We start from the raw sequence: 25,097 nt of genomic DNA, 5'->3' as shown, positions 1-25,097 counted from the left end.
TTAATGACTCTTTCTAGTGTTTTCTGTTTTTGCTGTCACTGATTTTTGCTCGAATCTTATTTTCCCTTCTGCTTGCTTTGCTTTCAACTTGCTCTTCTTACTCTAGTTTCTCAAACTGGAAACTTCATTTACAGATTTTGGATCTTTTTTCTTTTCCAAAAGAAGAATTTAATGCTGTAAGTTTCTCTGAAAGTAGTTCTTTAACTGTATTTCTCTTAAACTGTATTTCTCTTAAGTAGTTCTTTAACTGTATTTCACAAATACTGATACACAGAAGTTTTATTTTTATTTAGTTTAAGATAGACATTAATTTTCCTTGAAACTTTCTCTTTCAGCCATAGATTATTTAGAAATGACTTATTTAATTTTCAAATATTTGGATTTTCTAGTCTATAGCCATGCCATCCTGAACATGCCTGATCTTGCCAAATATTTGTGGATTTTCCAGATATATTTGTTACTGATTTCTATAATTTTATTATGGTGCGAGAACATTTTTTGTATGTTCTTTGAAATTGCAAAGTTGTTTTTTTTTTAATGGCCCAGAATATTGTTTATCTCAGTGACTGTTCCCTATAAACTTGAAAAGAAGGTATTCTGCTGTTATTGGGTGGAGGGTTCTATAAATGTCAGATCTAATTGGTTGACAGAATTGTTCAGGTCATCTATAGCCTTACTGATTTTCTGCCTACTTGTTCTATCAAGTGCTAAAGGCTTCAGCTAAAATTGTGGGTTTGCCTATTTCTCCTTTCAAGTGTAGCAGTTTTTGCTTCATGCATTTTGAAGCTTTTCTTAAGCGAATAAACATTTAGATTATGATTTCTTGCTTATGGGTCATAGTTTCCTGTTTCTTTGTATATTTAATTGTTGCAGAGTATATACTGAATTCTGTGCATGTCATGTTGGAGACTCTGAATTCTGTTTCCTTCTGAAAACAAAGTTGGTTTTTGTTTTAGTAAGCAATTCAAGCCCTGATCAATCATTTTGAACTTGTGTAATCCTGGTTTTTTGCTTTGTTGGGGTGAATCTGTAGAAAATCTCTTAAACTTGGCAAGGCTCAACCTATAGGTTCTATCTCCTCTGGGAAATCTTGTCATGGTTTGGTTTTAGAATTTGTTAGAGCAGGTCTAAAGTCAGCCTACTCTAAGGTACGGTCTTTACACTTTTTTTTTTTTTTTTTTTTTTTTGGTCTTTACTCTTAATTTAAGATGTGGTTTTGGGGTCTCGTTACACTGTGACATTCCCACTATTAGCCACAAGATGGCCTTACAAATCAACATTTTGCAGACAGCAAAATTCTCAGCTTGGACTAATGATTTTGTCTCATATTTCTTTGTTATATTTTAATACATCTTTGAATTATTTTTCTTTTCTAGATACAGTGAGAACCAGTAAGAACTAAATATGATTTTTAAAACTTGACCTTTCAATAGTGCATTTCTACTTTTGGTTGCTGCCATGCTTTCTCATTCATAGATATTTCATCTAGGACAATCCAATAATTATTCACACTCCCCCTACTCTGTAGAGGTTATTGTTTTGTAATCTTATTTTGGAATATTGCACTGCTTTAGTTCTAAGCTAAAGACACAGGCTACATAGTGTACTTACATTGGGAAATGCCATTATAAAATCATAAGCATTTGCTTCCTTTGCTGCTTTCTTAATCTCTTCATCAGTCACTCCATCTCGTCCATATTTAATATTGTTATGAATGGTGGTCCCAAACAAAACAGGCTCTTGGCTGACCACTCCAATATGTTCTCGATAATGCTGCACATTTAAAGTTCTGATATCATTTTCATCCACCATGATCTGCCAATTCAAAGGAATGAATCATACTGTGATGCCTTATGCTGCATTAGGTTTAGAGTCTTTTTTACTAGTTCAAACCATAAGCTGAGAAGCAGAGTATTTCAGGGATCAGACTGACTTATTTTGATAAAATATTTATAATATGTATATTGTCAACAGACTTCTTCTGATTGATGGGAACCAAAAAAATGTAAAAAAAAACTAGCTTAAAATCTTGTCAAACTACCTGAATATCTTTATTCTAAGACCCACAAATTAGTTACTATGTAGATACATGTGACAGGAGCCATAAATATTATCATGTCAACACATGTAACAAACTTCAGTTTTGTTATTTTAAGACTGATGTGACCTTTGTATTTTTCTAGGAAATTTTTTTAAATTTTTATTTATTTAAGTAATTTCTACACCCTCCCTGGGGCTCAAGCTAACAACCCTGAGATCCAGAGTCCCATGCTCTTCTGATTGAGCCAGCCAGGTGATCCTAGGAAACATTCTCTCTTCTCAACACCCCATTTCACAGCAAAAGGCACAGGTATCTTCTATTCATTTGCATAAATAATAGAATTTGTAAATGAACAAAGGCTTCTTCATAGATAGTGCCATTACTCATTACTCCCAAATATTCCAATGACAGAGTCAGGGTTTGATAATTATAACTCATAGAGCCTTTCTTCCTCCCCAACTCTGGTATTCTCTCTGGGCACAGGTATTCTATGCAACTACTTTATGTATGAAATGCATATTTCATACATCTAATAATTTATTTATTTAACAGCATGAATAAATGACTAATATACTCCAAATGAGGACTTATGAAGTCAAATTTAAATGAAACCAAGCTCTAGCAGGGTAGATTTTCTTCTAAATAGCTGGAAGTCTGAATAGAAGCATTAAGAATTATGCTTCTGTGACTATCATAATCTTGTTCTCCATGCTATTTTCAAGGGTAAAAAAGTCAAGTGCAGCATTAGGGATAGTAGAAAAAAATGAGAGAGTATATTTTCTACAGGTATTCTTCTGGGATGTTTTGAGAAACTGAAAATCTTGTAAATTCTAGGTACTACAATTATGTTATTATTCTCCACTGCTTTCATCACCTTCTAATATACTATATAATTTACTTATTTGTTGGTCTCTATTTATTACAGTGTAAGCTTGATGAGGGCAGAGGTTTTCATGCTTTGCTCATTAATGTACCCCAGGACCCAGAATAGTGCCTAGCACACAGTAGGTGTTCAATAAATATTTGGTGAATGAATGAATATGCAGAAAATAAAATGAAATGTCTTCTATCAGCTCCACTGTTAAAAATTAGAAGTTGATATAGCTGTAAGCTCTCTATAATATGTGATATTTCCTAATTTCAGCATGCAGGCTATGAATGATTTTGCTAGGTGCACTTACAAAGCCGTTGTCAGGATCATATAACCTTTGTAGAAGTTGGACTATAGTACTCTTCCCACTGCCACTGGGGCCAACCAAGGCTACTGTCTCTCCAGACTTAATTTTGAGATTCAGATCTTTCAGAATCTATTGGGATATAGGGGAAAAATATTATAAAAGTAGGTGAGAATATGATTCATATATTTTCAGAAATTTAATGTATAATGAATTCTTCTGTGACACTTAAAAACAAATTTAGATCTTATTTTGTTTCATGTACATGTATAATAAAAATCTACATAATTTTAGAAAATGATGTTCAAAAAATCTCTTGCCATCTCTCTATATAAAGAGGAGATCTAGATTAAGAGTACTCCTAGAATATTAACTAGCCATAGCAAACTGTCCACATTTTGAATTTACATCAATTTCATGTCTACCAAGTTAGTGAAAGTAACTATCTTGCCAGATATCTTCATGAGCTATTTAAGGAAATTCTTTCTCTTAAAAAACATATTTAACATTATTGCAAAATATATTGCCAAGTAAAGCAACCAGCAAGACTCTTTAGGTGCTCCCATGAATGGGATTCCACCATTAGAAACCCAGCTTTACTAGTGCTAGATCTCATGGGGATATTTCAACTTGAGGTAGCACTTTAAAATTTTTCTCAATAACTGAGAGTTGCTATCAGATTTCAGTGTCCCAGAGACATGCAATGTGAGAGAAGCCTGACAAATAATTACCCTACCAAAAAAAAAAAAAAAAAAATTACCCTACCAAAATGACAATGGTAATCAAACCCTCACCTATTTTTGCTTGCATTTATATGTATTCAGGCTTAAAACATGGGAATCTCTCCTTGGACTCTTACTTTGATTTCCCCATTTATAAAGAAACAGACCCTTCAAATATGCTAAACATAAAATTTTCAAAGGGCCAAGCAGAGAAGAATTCTGTTAAGGAGGTTAGAAACTGGAGACTCCATGGGGATCCCTGGGTGGCGCAGCGGTTTGGCGCCTGCCTTTGGCCCGGGGCCTGATCCTGGACACCCGGGATCGAATCACATCGGGCTCTCGGTGCATGGAGCCTGCTTCTCCCTCTGCCTATGTCTCTGCCTCTCTCTCTGTGACTATCATAAGTAAATAAAAATTAAAAAAAAAAAAAAAAGAAACTGGGGACTCCTGGTGGGAATACCTCCTCTCCCATCTGTGCTTTTACTCTGGAGTTGGTTTCTATACTTTCCTTGGCAGAATCAATTTTGTTTATTTAAAGTAGCAAACTTTTTCTTTGTTTAAAATTATTCATTCTTTAGCTTAAAAAAAAGGGGGCCATTTTTTAAAAGTTCACTTAAAAATAGTTGTTTAAAACCTAGAGAACACTTTACCATGCAATATGATGGCAAATTGGTATGTAAGTCTCCAAGAACCAACCCAAGTGTAGTTGCAAATGCTGCATTTATGTTAAGAAAAATGGCAGAAGATAACACTATTCCAATAATGGTAATTAAGTAATAAAAGTTAAAAAAAATAAAGAGCTTTCAATTAAAGACTTAGAGAAAAATAAGGAAGTAGGAGTAGATAGATCTATTCTGGACAGAAGTTATGCAGGGAGCATTTGGGCACTTTAAAAGGCATTAAAGGTTGATGGCATTATTAATTTTTATCAATTTTACTTAAAACCATGGTTTCCTTTTTCTTTAAGATTTTATTTATTTATTCAAGAGAGAGCAAGAGATTAGGGGGAGGAGCAGAGGGAGAAAGACAAGCAGACTTCATCCTGAGCATGCAGCTCAATGGGGTTTAATCTCAGAACCCTGAGATCATGACCTGAGTCAAAACCAAGAGTCAATGCTTAGCCAACTGAGCCACTCAGGAGCCCCATGGTCTTCTTTTTCTATGAAATGGATGTTCTATTAGTAATTGTTCTTTGCAATTTTTGACTGTAACCACCTTTTTAGATAAATACACTAATAAAATGAAAAAAAAATAAGACAGAAGAGACAGATAAATATTTTCACAAGAACTTGTCAAAGACTAAATGATGGAGGGTGATAAACTTTTTGTTGCATGTGTGTTTGTGCACACATGTGAGTATTTGTATATATCTAAAAGTGAGAAAGAAAGTACCTGAAACACAAATGCTGGTGCAGTAAAGCTCTCAGGAAAGGGAGAAGGGAAAGTCATAACATGTGGATAATTTCTCAGGGTTAGAGACTAGACGGTTAAAATGAGTGTCTCTGTTGTGTAGGATAATATCCAGGGACCATCAATAGGTGATGCCATCAATCCAAGACATTTTAGTGTGCTCCCAAATGCAGGGGATAGGAATTCCAGGGAGTTGAAAATGTTTCAGTTGAATGCAGAAAAGAGGCTGCAAAATGTAACTTAGCTCTTCCAGAGTTTTTTATCCATTACTGATCTTTCCTTCCCTCCTACTTTTCCTCCTTCTCCCTTTCTCTCTCTCTCTCTCTTCTTTCTCTCCTGAAGTCTTAAAGAAAAGTAGCAAAATCTTGGTCAAAATGATCCTAAATAATCTCTTAAGAGGAGATCTTAGCCAGTATAAGATAATGGCAGGAAAACTGCACAATTCTATAATTAAATTAAGGTACCTTGACAGATGGTCTTGATGGATAATTGAAAGAAACATTTTTAAATTCCACTGTTCCTTCTATGCATTCTGGTTTATATCCTGTTGTTGAAAAGTTATCTATAGCAGGTTTCTTGGAAAAACAAAGAAAATGTTATAAAAATTCAACAACACTGTATCTCCTAAAAATAGTTTAAAGAAGGTTTACTTTTACAATATTTTCTGTTTCAGAAGTATATTGAGTTAGACATGAAGATTTCAATAAAACACAATGTCCTTGTGGAAGAGTTAAAACAATCTCTTTCCACAGCCAATTTCCCAACATGGATTTTGCCCATCTTTTTGTTTTAGTGAAATGAGTGTGTCAATTTTTTGGTTTCTTTCTTGTAGTAATGGTAGTTATCTTTCAAAGCAATTTGAAGTCTTACCTTATCAATAACCTGGAAAATATTAAAGGCAGCTCCTCTGGCTATAGTGAAGGTTTCAAAGTTAGGGGCTGCTGTTCCAATGCAGTAACTACTGTGGATTACACTAAAAAAAACCTATAGGAACAAGAAAATAATATTTACTCTCTCCAGTTATGTAAGAGAGACAACAGAATGAAGTGTATATGTTGTTGAGATTCAGAGAGATATTAGGAGAATTAGGTAGAAAGAATGGAACCTCCTGTCAAACATAAAGGAAACAAGTTAATTTAAGTATGATAGCTTTTTCTTAATGTGGAACAACTTTTGATTGTCCCATAGTCTTCTTATCATCTGCTGGGAAGTCTGAGTAGGAAAATCTGCTTACTGAGGAGTGCTTACTGGTTGACTGAGGAGGTGAATTGCACTCTCTCCTTGCTGGTCAATTCCTTAAACTTTACAAAGGATGTGATACATTTCACTAGCATAGAGACGTTACACTATTTCTGTCCAACAGTTTCTAAATTCTTGTATTATTGGACGTCTTTCAGTTTCAGACAGACAGATCTCTGCAAAAAGTGAAATAAGGAAAGAACCCCATAAGCCAGATGCTTTTTCCCTATCTTACAAATGAGGAAGCTTAGGTTTAGCAAGTAATTTGCCCAAAGTCACACATAAATTGAGAAGAAAAGATGTGCCCCAAATTCCTTATGCTCAAGTTTCATTTACATAAAAGTCTTAATTATGAAAGTCTCAAATGCAAAAGATAACTTTAGTTGACAAAAAAGAAATCTACATAGAATGGGAAGACCAAATGAAACTGAAATATATAGACCAGATCAATTCAGTTCAGCAAGACAAATTTTTCTTAATGCTGAACTTAACTCTTTATTGTTGAAACTTGAAGGAATAATTGAATAAATTCAAATTTAATGCATAACCCCTAAGAGTTTTTTTTTTAATCTCTAATTGTGATGTTGGGCAGAGCTGTAGATAGTATGTCTTTAACATTACTATATGCTAAAAGGACAGAGGAAGGGAAGGAGAGTTTAATCTACAGAATATTTCCAGAGGGAAGACAGTCAACAAGGTGAATCTAGAGTACCATCTTACCTCAGCAAGTTTGAAAAGGAAAAGTCTCACTAGAGTTTGGCCTTTTTGACTGTTGGATTAAGAAAACTCAATATCCTAGTGGAGAATTCATTTATGAGTCTTGTAAAAGCATGGTGCTTTTAAAGATACATTGGATGAATAAATCCTGCCAATTCAAAATTATAATTTAAAGGTATATATAAAGCATTTGATGGAAACAAATATTTGTTAAAAACATTCATCTTTGGATATTCATCATCATTCAAAGACAAATTTTTAGTAAATTCTAGATAAGAGACTATATAGGCCAGTTACTTTGCTCTCAAACAAGACTTACAGCAAGAACAGTTCCGATGGTATAACCAGGTTCTCCACTAAGAATCAAGGAGGTTCCATACCAAAAAGCAAGTCCATAGGTTCCAATCATAAAAAAGTAAACTGCACCAAGAGAGAGTTTTGAAGCTATAGCCTTTTTTATGCCAACATCCTTTGCATCTTTTAGATTCTGTGTATACCTGAAAAAGACAAAATGCAATGTAATAGACTTTGGGAAAAATAAAATCAAGCAAATATTGTCATAATTAAAGGAATAGACCTTTGGATTTCTTTTTCCTGGGCTCCAAAGGCTACAACTGTTCGGATTGATGACAAGACTTCTTCTGCTACAGCCCCTGCTTTGGAATAGGCATTTAATTCCTTAGTAGTCAATGAGATGATTATCTGTAATAAACCATGACCAAAAAGAGGGCTCTGAGGCAGCAACAATGTGCACAGAATTTAAATCAGGTAGAATCAAGAACATCAGATTTTATTATTAAAAAAGTAGTTAATATCATTTAATCTAACTTTCTCAGTTTGCAAATGAGGAAAGCAATGGCCAGAAATAATTAAATGACTTTTTAAAGTCTCAAAGCAGTGAAAGAGCTGAGTCTGATGTAATCTTCAGTCAAAATCTGTACTCTGCCTTCTACAAGTAGAGCTTCACTGTTTCCTCCCTATATTTTTAAAACCTTAGAATAGGGTACTTAAATTAATAAAATTGGGAAAGACTTTATTTAGAGATGGGTTATAGAGACACAGTCCGTTTTGGATGCACTATGGAAACTGCTAAGCCTGATTTGACTTGATTTGTTATTATGTCAAAGCAAGTCTTCCAGAGGCTATGGGTCACAGCAGCAGGAAGAAGATGATCTTGCATATGTCTGGAGTGTGACTCCTGAAGCTATTACTACACAATGCAGCCTACCTAGTAAATGCTGTATCTCCAACACTAAGAAGTGAAATTTCAGAGACAGAGAGGAAGGAGAACATCACACGTATTGATATTAGGCAGTTTTACCTGGTTTCAAAATTTTAAAATAAAAATGTGCCTTTTTCTCTATTATATATCCTATTTCCCACTCCTTTAATTAGCAAGAGATTTAATTTAGTAATTAGCACAATGGTTCAATGAAATGGAATAGGAGAAAAATTATTCTCTGAGCTATGAGTGGTTAACTATTGTCTACCCATATAATAAATTTCATTTTCAAAACATATTCTACATAATTGGAGATGATTTTACATAAGACGTGTTTGGACAGTTGTTAAAATCAGAAGGTAGGGGTAGCCCGGGTGGCACAGCAGTTTGGCGCCTGCCTTTGGCCCAGGGCGTGATCCCAGGGTCCCGCGATGGAGTCCCGCATTGGGCTCCCTGCATGAAGCCTGCTTCTCCCTCTGCCTATGTCTCTGCCTCTCTCTCTGTGTCTCTCATGAATAAATAAGTAAGTAAGTAAATAAATAAATAAATAAATAAATCTTTTAAAAAATCAGAAGGTAGTATAGAGTGAGTAATAAATACTGAGTAATAAATATTATTTTCTGAATTCATGTAAAGATTACTATTCCTGTATCACTGGAGAGGAAGCAGCACCCATTAAAAAGCCCTGTACATAGCAAATATTTAATAAATGAATGAAAGGAAGCTAGATACCACCCATCCTGGCTTCTTTAGTCATTTGGACAATTTTGATATTTATTTGCTTCTTTTTCACAACCAGCTAATATAATAGCTGAATTTAGATTTCTCACTGTTGTTCCTTATACACTTCTTATCCATTTTACTTTCCTAGGCAGTTTAGTTTAGGCTTTAATCTCAGTAACACATAGTGGGAAATCTTCCTATTGAGGGGATCCTCATTTCAAATATGGTGGGGATGAAGATTTTTACAAGGGTTGTAAAGTTAATGCTAGAAGCCTCATTAAATAAAGATTTCTTGTCTAAATATTGAAGCCTGTTAAATTATTCAGCCATAGAATATTTTTATTGTGGCAAATTCTTTTTTGGTTGAACTTGTATAATGCTAGCAAATCAACTCAGTGAATTTTATGGCTTTGATTTCCATAAAGAACAATTAACTTTGCAAAATTAAAAACCTCATCCATTTCTAAGACTGTGCTATGCCTCCAATCTAGGAGATGGATATATAATATACATTGGTAGAATTGCCAGGTTTGATTTGGAGAGAGGTATTGGGATATATTGGTGGTTTTTGGATTTAACAAAGAGCATTGTTTTCAAATCCAGGTTATAACATTAATCTACTTATAATAGATTGTGGTGTACTTAAAAGAGTGCTAGAAATATAATTTAAAATGAAGATACATAATTTGTTTAAAAAATTGAAACAGATTTACCTAGTACACAAAAATAGACATTAGGAGACATTTTCAATGCAATTCAAGAGCCTTATAAAAATATAAACTTGAAATGGCTGACATGAAGAAGTGTTTACAGTTTTAGGATTTTCTTATTTTGTCCTAGTGAAATGAACTGCACACATTTATCTGGAAATTTAGAACACACAAGGCTCTCCCAACATCCAATATATAATATCTATGCTATTGTTTGAAGTTGTACTAGGCTACTAAATGAAGGGAAATGTTTTTTATTGTTAGTAAGATATTAAAGTTAACCTCATTGCAGCCAAATAACTTGAAAACAAAAAAAGTGACTAATAGGGAACAAAATCAAAAGTATTGGTGATACTTAATATCCCTTTCCATTTTTAGACATAGGAAATGAATAGAAATGCCTTTTTTTTTTTTTTACAAATTTAGTAAAAGATCTAGTTCACAATCCTGCTTCCAGTTAACACTGTATTAGCCATCTTGCCTACCCTAGAAAACATGGCTGCTGAAGCAATTATAAGAGGCGATGTAGAGAGAGTCACCAGGGTAAGTTTCCAGCCCTTGACCAAACCAACTGCCAAGCCAACAGAAAAAGTAGATATGTTTTGAAACAACAGAGCAATCTTGTCTCCAATACCATCACTGATTTTGTTGATGTCACTGAAACAAGAAAATAAATGCAGTTAAGTCACTGATATATCTTATATTAAAACAAAGTTAATATACTACATATCCATCCTCTTACTCAGTCATGCGAGTGTTAAGTTCACCAATGTCACAACTATCAAACCAGCTGATGTCCTGTGCCAAAACTGAATGGAAAAACTGTTTTCGAATTCTTTCGGTCTGTCGTGCTGCTGTCATAACCCAAGAGGAAATCTGGATGTAGCCAAAAACCAAGGCAGTAACTCCTATTCCAATATAATACAGAGTCAACCTGTAAAAAGATTATTGGAAATGTTAGTGAGACTCAAGTGCAATTTTTCCCTTTGTTATCAAAAAATGAAATCTATCATAGTATTTGATGGAGAGAATTTGTGCTAGAACCTATAAAATAACTAAAAATAAACCTCTTTGAGAAGTAAAGTACATCGAACATAAAAATCTAGTTTTCCCTAGTCTAGAATATGTCTCTCTTACATTACTAGTAGAAATTACAATTTTAAAACATTTGCTATTTATATCTTCTTTAAATAATTTTTAATACTTTCATTTGAAAAGTTATACTGAAGTAATTAAGATAGCTGTACATAGAGCAGGTGGATAAAGAAATGATAATAGTCAAAAGCACTGTACAAAATACTTAGGTATATATATTATTAAATAGAAAATTCAACTTAAGGAATTTCCCCTAAAGAAATATGTAAAAGGATTAACCTAGTTGGATGGTCAGGGTAGTTAACAATAATAAAGAAAAGCTGAAAACAATCTAGTAGGAGACCAGATAAATTGAATCATTTAAAAAATGTATACTTGATACTCACTATGTGTGGGGTTTTAGAGATAAAATCATGAAAAAGATAAGGTCCTATTCATGAAGAGTTTACATTCTGGTGGGAGGAGACAGACAATACACATAGAAAAAGAATTTCAAGTTGTTCTATGAGGCAAGTAAGCAGGGTGATAAGTCACAGAATAACCAGTAGGTAGAGGTGGGTTGGGAGAGCTAGTGCAGATAGAGTGGTTAAGAAAAATGTTTTTGAGGAAGTGATATTAAATCTGGGGTCCAAAAGGCAAAATGGAGCCAGACATAAAAAAAGCAAGAAAAGTATATTCTAGGGAGAGAGAAAAATAAGGTCTGAGGCAGGAAAAAGTCAGCATGTTCCAGAACAAAAACTCCAAAGTGGTATGAAATGATTAGGTCAGAGAATTTAGCAAATATTGTAGGGCAGCCACAGTGCATTGCACAGGTTTTATTTTAAGAAAAAATGTAGACAATTGGAGAATCTAAGCTCAGGATGACCTTACCAGTTCAACTTCTAAAAAGATCACTCTGGCTCCTCTATGGAGAATGAATGGAAGTGAAAGCAATGGAAGTAGGCAGTTTAGTTAGGAGGCTATTGTACTGGTCAGTGTGAGAAGGATAGGGACTTAGATGAAGATGGTGTCAGCTGATGTACAAAGAAATGGGCAGATTCTAGTTATATTTTGGAAATACAACAAACTGGAATTGCCAATGTACAGGATGTGAGGAATGCAGGAAGAGGAGAAATTAAGGATAACTCCTTAGGTTTCGATTTGAGCAACTGGGTGAATGGTGTGTCATGTACAGCCATAGGCAACTGGGAATGGAAATAGATTTGTAGGAGATATCAAGTGTTTTGATTTAGATACTTTAACACTGAGATGCCTATTAAACATCAAAGTGGAGATCAAGTAAGAAACTGATAATGAGAGCCTGAAATTGTTGGAGCAGTCTAGGCTAGAGATGCAAAATTGAAAAGTCATCAGCTTACAGGTAATTAAAATAAAGGATTGACTTAGACTTCCGAGAGAGATAGAGAGAGAGAGAAAGAGAATTAAGTGCAGATAAAAAAGACAGAGGTCCAAGGAATGAGCTAAGGTAGAGTCTGGGATGAAGAGAAAGAGTCTGCAAAGAAAGCTGAGGAGTGGCCATCATGGTAAGTGGAAAGCCAGGAAAGTGAAGTATCAAGGAAAACACAGAGGAACATACAATTGTTCTACATTATTCCCAGATTCTGTGTTGGCAAATCTGCTTGCTCACTAAAGCTTATTTTTAACTCCCAAATCAATACTCAGATGTCTTCATTGTTACTCATGGACATGCACAGAGTGTAAAAAATCTGAGTTGCCCAGCAAAGATGTTCACAGCTGAGGTTAAACAAGGCAACATTCTGCTTTCTTGCTTCAGCTCTCACATTGTAAACAAGTATCATTTTTAGTCTATGTAGTGCCACATTTTTCTTTTTTTTTTTTTAATTTTTTTTTTATTTATTTATGATAGTCACACAGAGAGAAAGAGAGAGAGGCAGAGACACAGGCAGAGGGAGAAGCAGGCTCCATGCACCGGGAGCCCGATATGGGATTCGATCCCAGGTCTCCAGGATCGCGCCCTGGTGCCACATTTTTCTAATTTTTGTATTTTTGTCTTATTTTTGATGATTTCACTATTTAAAATGACTCTTAAGCACCATGCTTAAGTGCTGTCTGTCTAGTATCCTTAAGTGTAAGAGAGCTGTGATGTGTCCTATGGAGAAAATATATGTGTTAGATAGGTGTCATGTGGGCATGAGTTATAGTGCTATTGACTATGAATTCAATGTTGATGAATCAACAATATATATTAAATAAGTTGTCTTTAAATATAAATATACATAAAATGAGGTTATGTTTTGAGTGATGAAAATGTGACCAGAGGCTCACAGGAACTTAACTTTGCATTTACCCTACTAATCATGGTTTAACATTTGCTAATTCAGTATTCATAACAACTTTAATAAAATAAGACTATTGCAACTAACGAGAATTGACTACTTTCTAGTAAGTGAGACTATATAAGGACAGCATGAAACACTATAGGTTTAATAAAAGTAATCTTACTGAATTTTTTTTAATGTTTTAGGGAAAATGTTTATAATATTGCAAGAGAATGGATTATAAAAGCAAATCAAAAGAAGAAATGCACGATCTGTACACTGGGAACTACAAAACACTGTTGGGTGAAATTAAAGAAGATCTAAATAAACAGAGAGGTAATCCATGTTCATGGATGGAAGACTCAATGTTGTTAAGATGAAAATATCCTCAAATTGATATATAGGTTCAGTGCAATCCCTGTCAAAAATTCCAGTAGGCTTTTTGGCAGAAATTGGAAAGATGATCCTAAAATGTACACAGATATGAACAGAACTCTGAAGAACCAAGGTAATTTTTAAAAAGAACAAAGTTGGGGAACTTATATTTCCTGATTTTATTTATTTATTTGTTTGTTTATTTTCTAAAACTGCACTAATCAAGATAGTATGATACTAGCATAAGAATAGGTATATCAATAAATGCAACAAAACTGAGAGAACAGAAACTTAAAAGTTTTGTGCTTCAAAAGAAACCTTTAATAAAATGAAAAGACTAGCTCCAGACTAGAAGAAAGTATTTGCCAATCACACATATAACAAAGAATTTGTATCTAGAATTTATAAAATAGAATTTTCATAATTCAGTGAGACAAATGGCATAATTAAAAAATAGGCAGAATATTTGAACAAATTATTTAACCAAAAAATATATGAATGTCTAAAAAGTAATTTAAAAAGTGCTCATTATTAGTCACTGGAGAAATGCAAGTTAAAGACACAATATGATACCACTTCACACCTACTACCATGACAACAATAAAAAAGACATAATAATTAAATGTTGACAAGAATGTGGAGAAACTAGAACCCTCATACACTGCTGGTAAAAAAGCAAAATGGTATAGCCACTTTGGAAAACAGTGTGGCAGTTTCTTAAAAGGACAAACATAACTTATCATATGACCCAGCACTTCTACTCCTAGATATCTACCCAAGAGAAATAAAAACATATGTACACACAAAAACTTTTGAAAATAGCATAGGTGGAATAAAATTCTTTGGTTCCTGATTATATTACCTTGTCCTCATCAAGAAAGAAGATACAAAGCAATGATTCCCAGAAATATGTTCATCAAAACATTAGTTCCACAGGATGTTACCAGGTGTTTGGGGAAAAAAATTGGTTTTATAGTCAAATAGTTTTTTTTTATTTATTTTTATTGGTGTTCAATTTACTAACATACAGAATAACCCCCAGTGCCCGTCACCCATTCACTCCCACCCCCCGCCCTCCTCCCCTTCTACCACCCCTAGTTTGTTTCCCAGAGTTAGCAGTCTTTACATTCTGTCTCCCTTTCTGATATCAAATAGGTTTTAATAACTTGTTGTAAAAGGAGTTTTACTACACTTATCTGTCCTGTGTATCCAAAAGGTGGCTATTATATATAGCATTTTCAAAACCAGTTTGACAATGTAACCTTTTTTTGTCATGTATCCCAAACACTCTAAAATAGAACACCAGTTTAAGCAACAATAACATAACAAATACTATAGTATAAATGTTAAGAATTTTTTTTGTAAATTTTGTAACCTTTTAATAATTGTACACAGACATATCTTTTCATTTTATTCTCGTTTATTATTATCTGTTCTTTAAAAGGATGCTCTTATTTTTAAAAGTTCCAAACTTCTTTGTAATAAATTCAAATTTTATGATTATACTTCAGAACCTCGGTTTAACACTGTAGGAACAGAATTTAGTAGAAGGCAATGCATTGGATTTCAATCAGGAATTTTCAAAAGAACCAATATAAAGGAATTTTATGTAAAAGTTGCTAAAACAAACAAACAACAACAAAAAAAGTTGCTAAAACCCAGATCTGTTTCCCAAAGTTGAGGTTGCAGCAAAATACAACTAGAGGGGGCGCTATTCACATTGCATAGAATAGCAGCGTACAATAGAACTTTTTGTGACGAAGAAAATGTTCCTTATCTGTGATATACAAGATGGCATCAGCCAAATGTGGCTACTGAACACTTAAAATGTGACTGAGAATGAGAAACTAAATACTTAGATTTTATTTAATTTTAATTAATTCAAATTTAGATAGCCATATGTAGCTGTGACTAACATACTAGACAGTGCAGATCAAGAATTATGGCCCAGAGAGTTTCACTGCAATATGATAGATGCCTCTTGGGTTGTGCAAATGCCCGCTTCATTTTTGGGAGAAAAATGAGGGATCACTTAGGTCTGTAGCAAAAACTCTCATAATTTTAGTGAGACACTACTGATTGCAGTGAATATATTTAATAAAGCAGCGCCTAACAAACTCAACACATGACAAAGGGAGCGATAGTATTTAATACATAAACTACACAAACTGAATGTCCTTATAAATTATTTACTTCGGATTTTACAATTTTTAGTTTTAATACATTACCATAATAGTCTGAATAATTAGTCTTCAAAATTAGTCAATAAAACTTTACTGTTTCTGTTTATCAAATTATTTTATTATTTTTATTATTTGTTGCACATGACTTTCTAGTTTTTAAAGCTTATACAAGTAACATTTTTCTATAAGGTTTGTAAGGAATATAATTTGAAAAAAAAGGAAAAATAAGTCCTTTAGCCTTTAGGATATGTACCTTCGATTCTAGGAGGCAAAATTAGTCTAAAAATGAAAATACAAAAATAAATTTTCTATTGACGACAATTCTGTCAAATAAAGCACATGAACTTACATATCAAAGAAAAAATTATGTGATAGTTATATTTTCTGTATCTAATGAAAGAAAAGGACATGTTTGTTTAATTACTTACATGTAATATTAATGATCAAACCTCAGTTTTTTCCTTTTAAGTAGCACATAATAAACATAATATCAACATTTTAGTTGGACTTACATAATAATATCTTCATTCAGCTTCTCTTGAAACTGAGTACAATTCTGGTAATTTGCTGTAAAACAGTATTTTAAATTATGAGGGCAATTAATTTATAATTGGCTATACTGTTTCATACATAGCCCTCCAAACCAAAAATAATGCATTCTCAAGAAAATAGACTAATAATCTTAGATTTATAATCATTTTAACTTTCTATTCTTTAAACTTAAAATTTAAACTATTATCTCTGGTTGCAAAAAGAACTCATGCAATGTGAAAAATTATAATGAAATATTAACCATGTAGCTCCTACCTGGAAAAAATTCTTTAGGACATCTCTGATTTCAGATAACAGTTGTATAAGTAATAGTAATAGAACTCACTTTTCCTGCTGAGATTATGCATTTAGAATCCAGTTTGAGATACCCCAGGGAATAATTTAGAAAGTCCAAGAAAAGCAAGAACATATGTGAAAGTTCTAGAAGTAATAGTCATAGCAAAAATTTAAGTGAAGCTCATTGAAATATGTTGGGTATAATAAGGATAGCAACACAATAAAACAGTATTTAAATCACCTTTGGGTTATAAGGTTTATATATATATATATATAAAGTTTTATATATATGTATATGTAAACTTTTCTATGTATCCTCTAGTAGAAAATATATCACACATGAATAATATGGTCATGATTTCACAAACAGCACAAAACACAGGCCAATATCCACTATCATAATTTTCTTTCTTAAACCTCTATAATAACTTTTTTATCCTAGATTTTTAATTTATTTATTTTAGATAGAGATCATGAGTACAAGCATGGGGAGGGGCAGAGAGAATCTCAAGCAGACTCTGTGCTCAGGGCGGAGCCTGACATGGGGCTGGATCTCACAACTCTGAGATCACCACCTGAACTAAAATCAAGAGTTGGGTGCTTAACTGACTGAGCTCCCCAGGTACTTCAAAACTTTCATAATAAATATTTGAAAACCATTCCAGACACCTTGTCTATTCTTTTACATAACCACAATGACATCACATATGATAATGTCTACAATCTTTACTTATATGCAAAAAATAATTTTCCCGTTATTTCATTTATAGAATTATGGTAGGGAAAAAATTTAAAGCAGTTTATTCCATATATTAGAATTACCAGAAGTCTAAACTGTAGTGGAAAGTTTTGATGAGATTAACTGAGCTAATAAATAAAATATACATTGTTTCTAAAAACGGTACCTAAATTACATAAAAATGGCATATTATTATTTTGGCGATTATATTAATAGAGGTAATATGTGTAGGAGCAAATAATCCTCCTCTACATTCCTCCAGACAATCAATGTTAAGTTGAAGGTATATTGTTTCATGACCTCACTTCTCTTTTTTAATATGTCATGATATACCAATAATATAAATACATTTATTTATTTTTTAAATTTTTTTATTTTTTTAAAGATTTTATTTATTTATTCATGAGAGACACAGAAAGAGAGAGAGAGAGAGAGAGAGAGAGAGAGGCAGAGGCACAGGCAGAGGGAGAAGCAGGCTCCCTGCAGATAGCCTGATGTGGAATTTGATCTCAGGACCCTGGGATCACCCCTTGAGTTGAAGGCAGACAATCCATCACTGAACTACCCAGGTGACTTAATTTAATTTAATTTAAATTTAATTTGCCAACATACAGTATAACATCCAGAGCTCATGCTCATTTCATCACATGCCCTCCTTAATGCCCATCACCCAGTTGCCCCATCCCCCACCCACCTCCCCTTCTGCAGCTCTTTGTTTATTTCCCAGAGTTAGGAGTCTCTCATCGTTTGTCTTCCTCTCTAATTTTTCTCCACTCATTTCCCTCCTTCCCTTATTGTCCCTTTCACTATTACTTCTATTCCACATTTGAGTGATACCATATGATAATTGTCTTACTCCACTCAACATAATACCCTCCAGTTCCATCCATGTCAATGTAAGTGGTAGGTATTCATCCTTTCTGATGGCTGGGTAATATTCCATTTATACCACCTCTTCTTTATCCATTCATCTGTTGCTAGACATCTGGACTCTTTCCGTTGGCTATTGTGGACATTATTGCTATAAACACTGGAGTACATGCACCCCTTCGAATCAGCACTTTTGTATCCTTTGTATGAATACCTAGTAGTGCAATTGCTGGGCCATAGGATAGCTCTATTTTTAACATTTTGAGGAACCTCCATACTCTTTTTCACAGTGCCTGCACTAGTTTGCATTCCCACCAGTAGTTTTAAGAGTGTTCCGCTTTTCTCCCCATCCTCACCAACATCTGATATTTCCTGAGTTGTTCATTTTAGCCATTCTGACTAGTGTGTGTTGGTATCTCACTGCGGTTTTGATTTGTATTTCCCTGATGCTGAGTGATATTGAGGATCTTTTCATGTATCTGTTGGCCATTTGTATGTCCAACATTTCTTTGGAGAAATGTCTGTTCATGTCTTCTGCCTATATCCTGACTGCATTTTCTTTTTTTTGGGGGGGGGGTGTTAAGTTTGGTAAGTTCTTTACAGATTTTGGATACTAGCCCCTTATCTGATATGTCATTTATGAGTATCTTCGTCCATTCTGTAGGTTGCCGTTTAGTTTTGTTGATTGTTTCCTTTGCCATACAAAAGCTTTTTATTGTGATGAAGTCCCAAAAGTTCATTTTTGCTTTTGTTTCCATTGCCTCTGAAGATGTGTCTAGCAAGAAGTTGCTGTGGCCAAAGTCAAAGAGGTTGCTGCCTGTATTCTCCTCTAGGATTTTGATGGACTCCTGTCTCACATTTAGGTCTTTCATCTATTTTGAGTTTATTTTTGTGTATGGTATTAGAAAGTGGTCCAGTTTCATTCTTCTGCATGTGGCTGTCCAATTTTCGCAACACCATTGTTGAAGAGACTATCTATCTTTCTTCCATTGGGTATTCTTTCCTGCTTTGTTGAAGACTAGTTAATCATAGAGTTCAGGGTCCATTTCTGGGTTCTCCATTGTGTTCCATTGATCAATGTGTCTGTTTCTGTGCCGGTACCATACTGCCTTGATGATTACAGTTTTGTAATAGAGCTTAAAGTCTGGAATTGTGATGCCTCCAGCTTTGGTTTTCTTTTTAACATTACTTTGGCTATTTGAGGTCTTTTCTAGTTCCATGCAAGTTTTAGGATTGTTTGTTCCAGCTCTGTGAAAAATGCTGGTGGTATTTCGATAGAGATTGAATTGAATGTGTGGATAAATTTGGGTAGCATAGACATTTTAATAATATTTGTTATTCCAATCCATGAGAATGGAATATTTTTCCAATTCTTTGTGTCTTCCTCAATTTCTTTCATAAGTGTTCTATAGTTTTCAGAGTTTAGATCTTTTACCTCTTTGGTTAGGTTTATTCCTAATATCTTATGGTTTTTGGTACAATTGTAAATTGGATTGATTCCATAATTTCTTTTTTCTGCTACTTCATTGTTAGTGTATAGAAATGCAACAGATTTCTGTGCATTGATTTTATAGTCCTGTGACTTTCCTGAATTCCTTATGAGTTCTAGAAATTTTTTGGTGGAGTCTTTCAGGTTTTCTACAAAGAGTATCATGTAGTCTGTGAAGACTAAAGTTTGATTTTATTTTTATTTTTTTTGTCTGATTGCTGAGGCTAGGACTTCCAGTACTATGTTGAATAACTGGTGAGAGTGGACCATATGAAGATAGTACAGGTTTTAATGACACACTTTAATGACACACTCAGCTAAAATAAATAGCTATAAGGATGCTTTCTACTTTGTAATTTTGGGGAAAACGACAGAATCAGGGAATTACTAATATTTATAATATCTATCAGATTAAAAAAAGACTATAGATACTCAGCATGTCTGTGCATAGAATTGCTGGACTTACATCTAAAGAATGTTACTTCAAGGATATGACCCTGAAATAGGTTAATACAAAGGTAATGATACATGAAGGACATCTACAGTTATGGGAACTACAACCCCCCCCCTTTCTTCCCCACACATGATTGTTAGATTTCCCTCCTATCTTTATTCAGGGTTTTTGTCTCTAATACCATCATTTTCTGCAAGTTCATTTTGGCTTCCTTGCTGCATTGTGTTCTACAATGCCATGCATGTCTATATGCTATTAATGAAACCCTAAGCAGCAGAGAGATTTTGTCATTTTTGATTTCTCCTTTTTAAAGGGTGTATTATAGATAAGTGCCCTGGAATAGCCCAAGCCTTTGGTTAAATCATGGTGTATGATCACCACTTCTGATAGAAAATTTTTTAATTTCCTAGAGAGAAAAGTTGAGGTACACTAAGTCTCAGATGATTTTTATATACCATGAGTGGTTAGCTCCTGGGTCTCCAGCTTACTGATTTTTGAACATGTCAGCTTCCACAATGGCATGAATCAATTCCTTAAAATAAATTTCCTTCTCTCTGTCTCTCTCTCCATATATATATATATATATATATATATATATATACACATACATTCACATCTTATTGATTCTGTTTCTTTGACACGTGTTAATACAAATTTTGGTTCTTTAGTCCCTGGTAATATAAAAGAATAAATGACTTACATACATATTTTGTAGATACTGTTTGACAATACAAAAATCTGTATTATGAGATATTTTATTTGAAGCTTTTGGGTCCCCAGAAATACAGGAAAATACATGTTGTACTCACTTGTATTGGTTTTGACTAGACATCCACTAATAAGGTTATCACTCACTTTTCCTAAAATCAGTGACATTACAGGAAGACAGGCTCCATTTACTAGTGATGCCAGTAATCCCAGGATCATTAGTGTGATGTCCAGTCCATTTGCAAAGCGGAACTTAGGAAAACAAAACATAGTAGCATTATAGCTATAAAAAACAAAAACAAAATGAACCTATAGTTTTTGCCATCAAGTAAATGCTATTTTATAAATTAAAAGACTAAATAAATGTATAAAATCATGGAAAAGTATTTGTAAACAAAGTAAAAAAAATCTCTGAGCTTAAGGATTTACAATGTATTTTGAAGAAGTGTTGAAAATATAAAGCAGCAAAATAAGTGTAAATTATACATCTGTAATAATAACTATCATACAGGTCAGACCAGATGTGGGTAGGAGTCAGAAACTTCCTTCCATTTGGTTGATTCTGAATTAAGGTAATATATGTTGAAACACTGCAAGACAGTATCTTGGTTTATAGACAGGTGAACTTCGAACTCTCAATTCCTTAGGCTTATCAACATCATAGCAATGATACAACTAAGTGCAGTGAACAGTAACCATGCAGTAAAAATTAGTTCATCAAGTGTAATAAATTATATTTTTCATTCTTATTTTAAATTCCTTGGATTTTTTTCTATTTAGGACAACATCTATTCTTTAAATAAGGATGTATAGTAATTTACAATGCTATTTAGAATAAGAAAGAAATAACTGAAAGCCAAATATTGAATACTTTGTATTCTATTTTATGCAAGATTCCAACAATGCTATTTCAAAAAAAAACCATGAACAAAACTTGAAAATATGGATTATTTATCTTACTGAGAAGTCAAGATAAAATTTAATGATATTAAAATGAAATTAGATTTATATAATAGCAAGAAGAACTTTTACATATTTTATGAGTGGTGGCTGAAAAAATTGAACATTTTTTCATTTATTCATATGATAGATAATAAATATCTATAAATATTTATGGAGTAACTGCTACAGTATTATGGTGGTACTTCAGATGATATGAGGGTATCTGCTCCTCCACCTTCCTCCAGAATAGTGTGTTATTTTCTTGATAAAGTTTATCATATTCTGCAACATCCCAGGGTTTTTAGAATTTGACTTCTGAAAAAGTAGGTACTGTTTTATGTGAATTAGTAATGACACTGACAGCCAGAATGACACAGAGATTAGAGTAGGTAGAGGAGTTGTTTTGGGAACATATTCCTGAAAATCTTCCTTGAACATAATCCTAAAGAAATGTGCTCATATACTTTTTTATGTATAAGTTTGACAAAATATTTAGATAATTATTTTTTATTTCAAAAGAATTCATAGTTTAAACATAACAAGCAACTTATAACCATGCCTTTTCATTAGAAAATACTGAAACATAAACATAAAGTAGCAAAAATCACTCACAATTTAATTCCCCACCACTCAGAAATAGCCTCTGTAACATTTATGCATTGCACATATACACATTCATTTTTTTTGTTTTTTGTTTTGAAAAATTGGGATCAATTTTGCAATATTGTATATTGTATAAATATTGTGTTTATTTTCTTATCCCTATTATGGAAATATTGGGTTAATTATATTTTTTTTCCTATTGGAGACAATATTTTGATTAATTATTTTTTAAATTCTCTTTTACCCTCCAACAGATGTAATCAATCATTTTATGCACTACAGATAGTTCCCTAAAATTTTCAGATATACATACTTGCTAGGTGATTTCACTTACTATTTCAATAGGTCCAACAGCTTGTTTTCTTACTTTGGGTAGTTCTTGTGGTTTTCTGGAAAACAAAATTTCCAGATGGAAAGGTTTACAATGTGAATATAATTTGCAAAATTTTCCAATTGAAATTGTTCTGAAGTATCAAATTTCACTCTTTTTTTCTTTTTTTTTTTTTTTTTTAAGATTTATTTATTTATGATAGACATAGAGAGAGAGAGGGTCAGAAACACCGGAGGAAGGACAAGCAGGCTCCATGCCGGGAGCCCGACGTGGGACTCGATCCCGGGACTACCAGGATCGCGCCCTGGGCCAAAGGCAGGCGCTAAACCGCCGAGTCACCCAGGAATCCCCCAGGGATCCCCCTCAAATTTGACTCCTTTTTTTTTTTTAATTTTTATTTATTTATGATAGTCACAGAGAGAGAAAGAGAGAGAGGCAGAGACACAGGCAGAGGGAGAAGCAGGCTCCATGCACCGGAAGCCCGATGTGGGATTCGATCCCGGGTCTCCAGGATCGCGCCCTGGGCCAAAGACAGGCGCCAAACTGCTGCGCCACCCAAGGATCCCTCAAATTTGACTCTTGATAGCAAATTTGTATCAACACTGAAACTTTCAAAACACATTTAATGAGGGCAGCCCTGGTGGCGCAGCGGTTTAGCACCGCCTGCAGCCAAGGGCGTGATTCTGGAGACCGGGGATCGAGTCCCACGTATGGTGCCTGCTTCTCCCTCTGCCTGTGTCTCTGTCTCTATGAATAAATAAAATCTTAAAAAAAAACACATTTAATGATACACGGTACAAAGATTTTTATTATAATCACTGGGAAAGTTAAGTTGTCACTGGCTATCTCTACATTAGTTAGGGTAACAACTGAAGGCATACCTTTGGAGTAGAGTTCTTTAAATTGTAGTAAAATACATACACCATCTTAATTAATTTTAAGTGTGCAGTTCCTTAATATTAAGTACATTCATATTGTGCTACCATCACCACCATCCATCCACAGAACTCTTCATCTTGGAAAACTGGCTCTGTACCAATTAAACTGTAATCCCTTTTCTCTCTTGCCTCCATCTTCTGGCAACTATCCTTCTATTTTCTATTTCTGTGAATCTGACTACTTTAGGTGGAACCATATAGTATTTTGTTCTTGTAAGTGGAACCATATAGTATTTTGTAAGTGGAGCCATATAGTATTTTGTTCTTTTCTGTTGGGTTTATTTCACTTAGCATAGTATCTTCAATGTTTGGCTATGTTGCAGGGCATGTCAGAAGTTTTCTCCTTTTTAAAGCTGATTATTATTCCATTGTATATATGTACTGCATTTTGTTTATTTATCCAACCATTCATCAGTCAATGAACACTTCAGAGTGCTGCCAGTTTTTGGCTACTGTGAATAATGCTGCTATGAATACAGGAGTACAAATATATTTTCAAGTCCCTGCTTTCAATTATTTTGGGTATATAACCAAGATTAGAATTGCTGGATCACATGATAATTCCATTTTTATTTTTTTGAGAAACCATCATATTGTTTTCCATAGCATCATTTCACATTCCTATCAACCATGCACATGGTTTCTCTACATCCTCGTCAACAGTTGGTATTTTCTATTTTATTTTAATAGCATCTATCTTAATGGGTATAAGGTGGTGGATTAGAGTGTTTTTTTTTAAGATTTTATTTATTTATTTGAGAGAGAGACAGACAGAGAGAGAGAGAGAGAGAGAGAGAATGAGCAGGGGGAGGGGCAGAGGAAGGGGGAGAAGCAGACTCCTTGCTGAGTAGTGAGTCTGATGCGGGGCTGCTTGATCCCAGGACCCTGAGATCATGACCTGAACTGAAGGCAGACACTCAACCAACTGAGCCACCCAGGTGCCCCTGGATAAGAGTTTTTAAGCTTTTGCAACAAACTGCACAAGAGCAACTGGCTCATATTTCAAGAAAGTCCAGATGAGGGATGCCTGGGTGGTTCAGCGGTTGAGCATCTGCCTTTGGCTCAGTGCGTGATCCCGGGATCCAGGATCCAGTCCCACATCGGGCTCCCTGTGGGGAGGCTGCTTCTCCCTCTGCCTATGTCTCTGCCTCTCTCTCTCTGTGTTTCTCATGAATAAATAAATAAATCTTAAAACAAAGAAAGTCCAGATGAAAACTGTAAATTGTATTCATTGGTTTCAGGGAAATTTGTCAATGAAATACACATACACATAGATTCTTTACCTTTTTATTTTGTATTTTGTT

At 34.0% G+C, this 25,097-nt stretch overlaps 1 protein-coding gene across 1 annotated transcript in view; it reads right to left on the bottom strand.

The window, feature by feature from the left end:
* ABCB5 (ATP binding cassette subfamily B member 5) overlaps positions 1–25,097 on the bottom strand; it is a 161,836-nt gene that overhangs the window by 104,827 nt on the left and 31,912 nt on the right. Inside the window, 11 exon segments of the mRNA XM_035698671.2 lie at positions 1,612–1,815; positions 3,223–3,348; positions 5,813–5,923; positions 6,219–6,332; positions 7,624–7,801; positions 7,882–8,006; positions 10,445–10,616; positions 10,702–10,893; positions 16,404–16,458; positions 21,081–21,231; positions 22,859–22,913. Coding sequence (XP_035554564.2) covers positions 1,612–1,815; positions 3,223–3,348; positions 5,813–5,923; positions 6,219–6,332; positions 7,624–7,801; positions 7,882–8,006; positions 10,445–10,616; positions 10,702–10,893; positions 16,404–16,458; positions 21,081–21,231; positions 22,859–22,913 — 1,483 coding nt within the window.

This window comes from Canis lupus, chromosome 14 (assembly GCF_003254725.2).
Source record: "Canis lupus dingo isolate Sandy chromosome 14, ASM325472v2, whole genome shotgun sequence".
NCBI lineage: Eukaryota > Metazoa > Chordata > Mammalia > Carnivora > Canidae > Canis > Canis lupus.
This window is presented reverse-complemented; position numbering and strand designations above follow the sequence as displayed.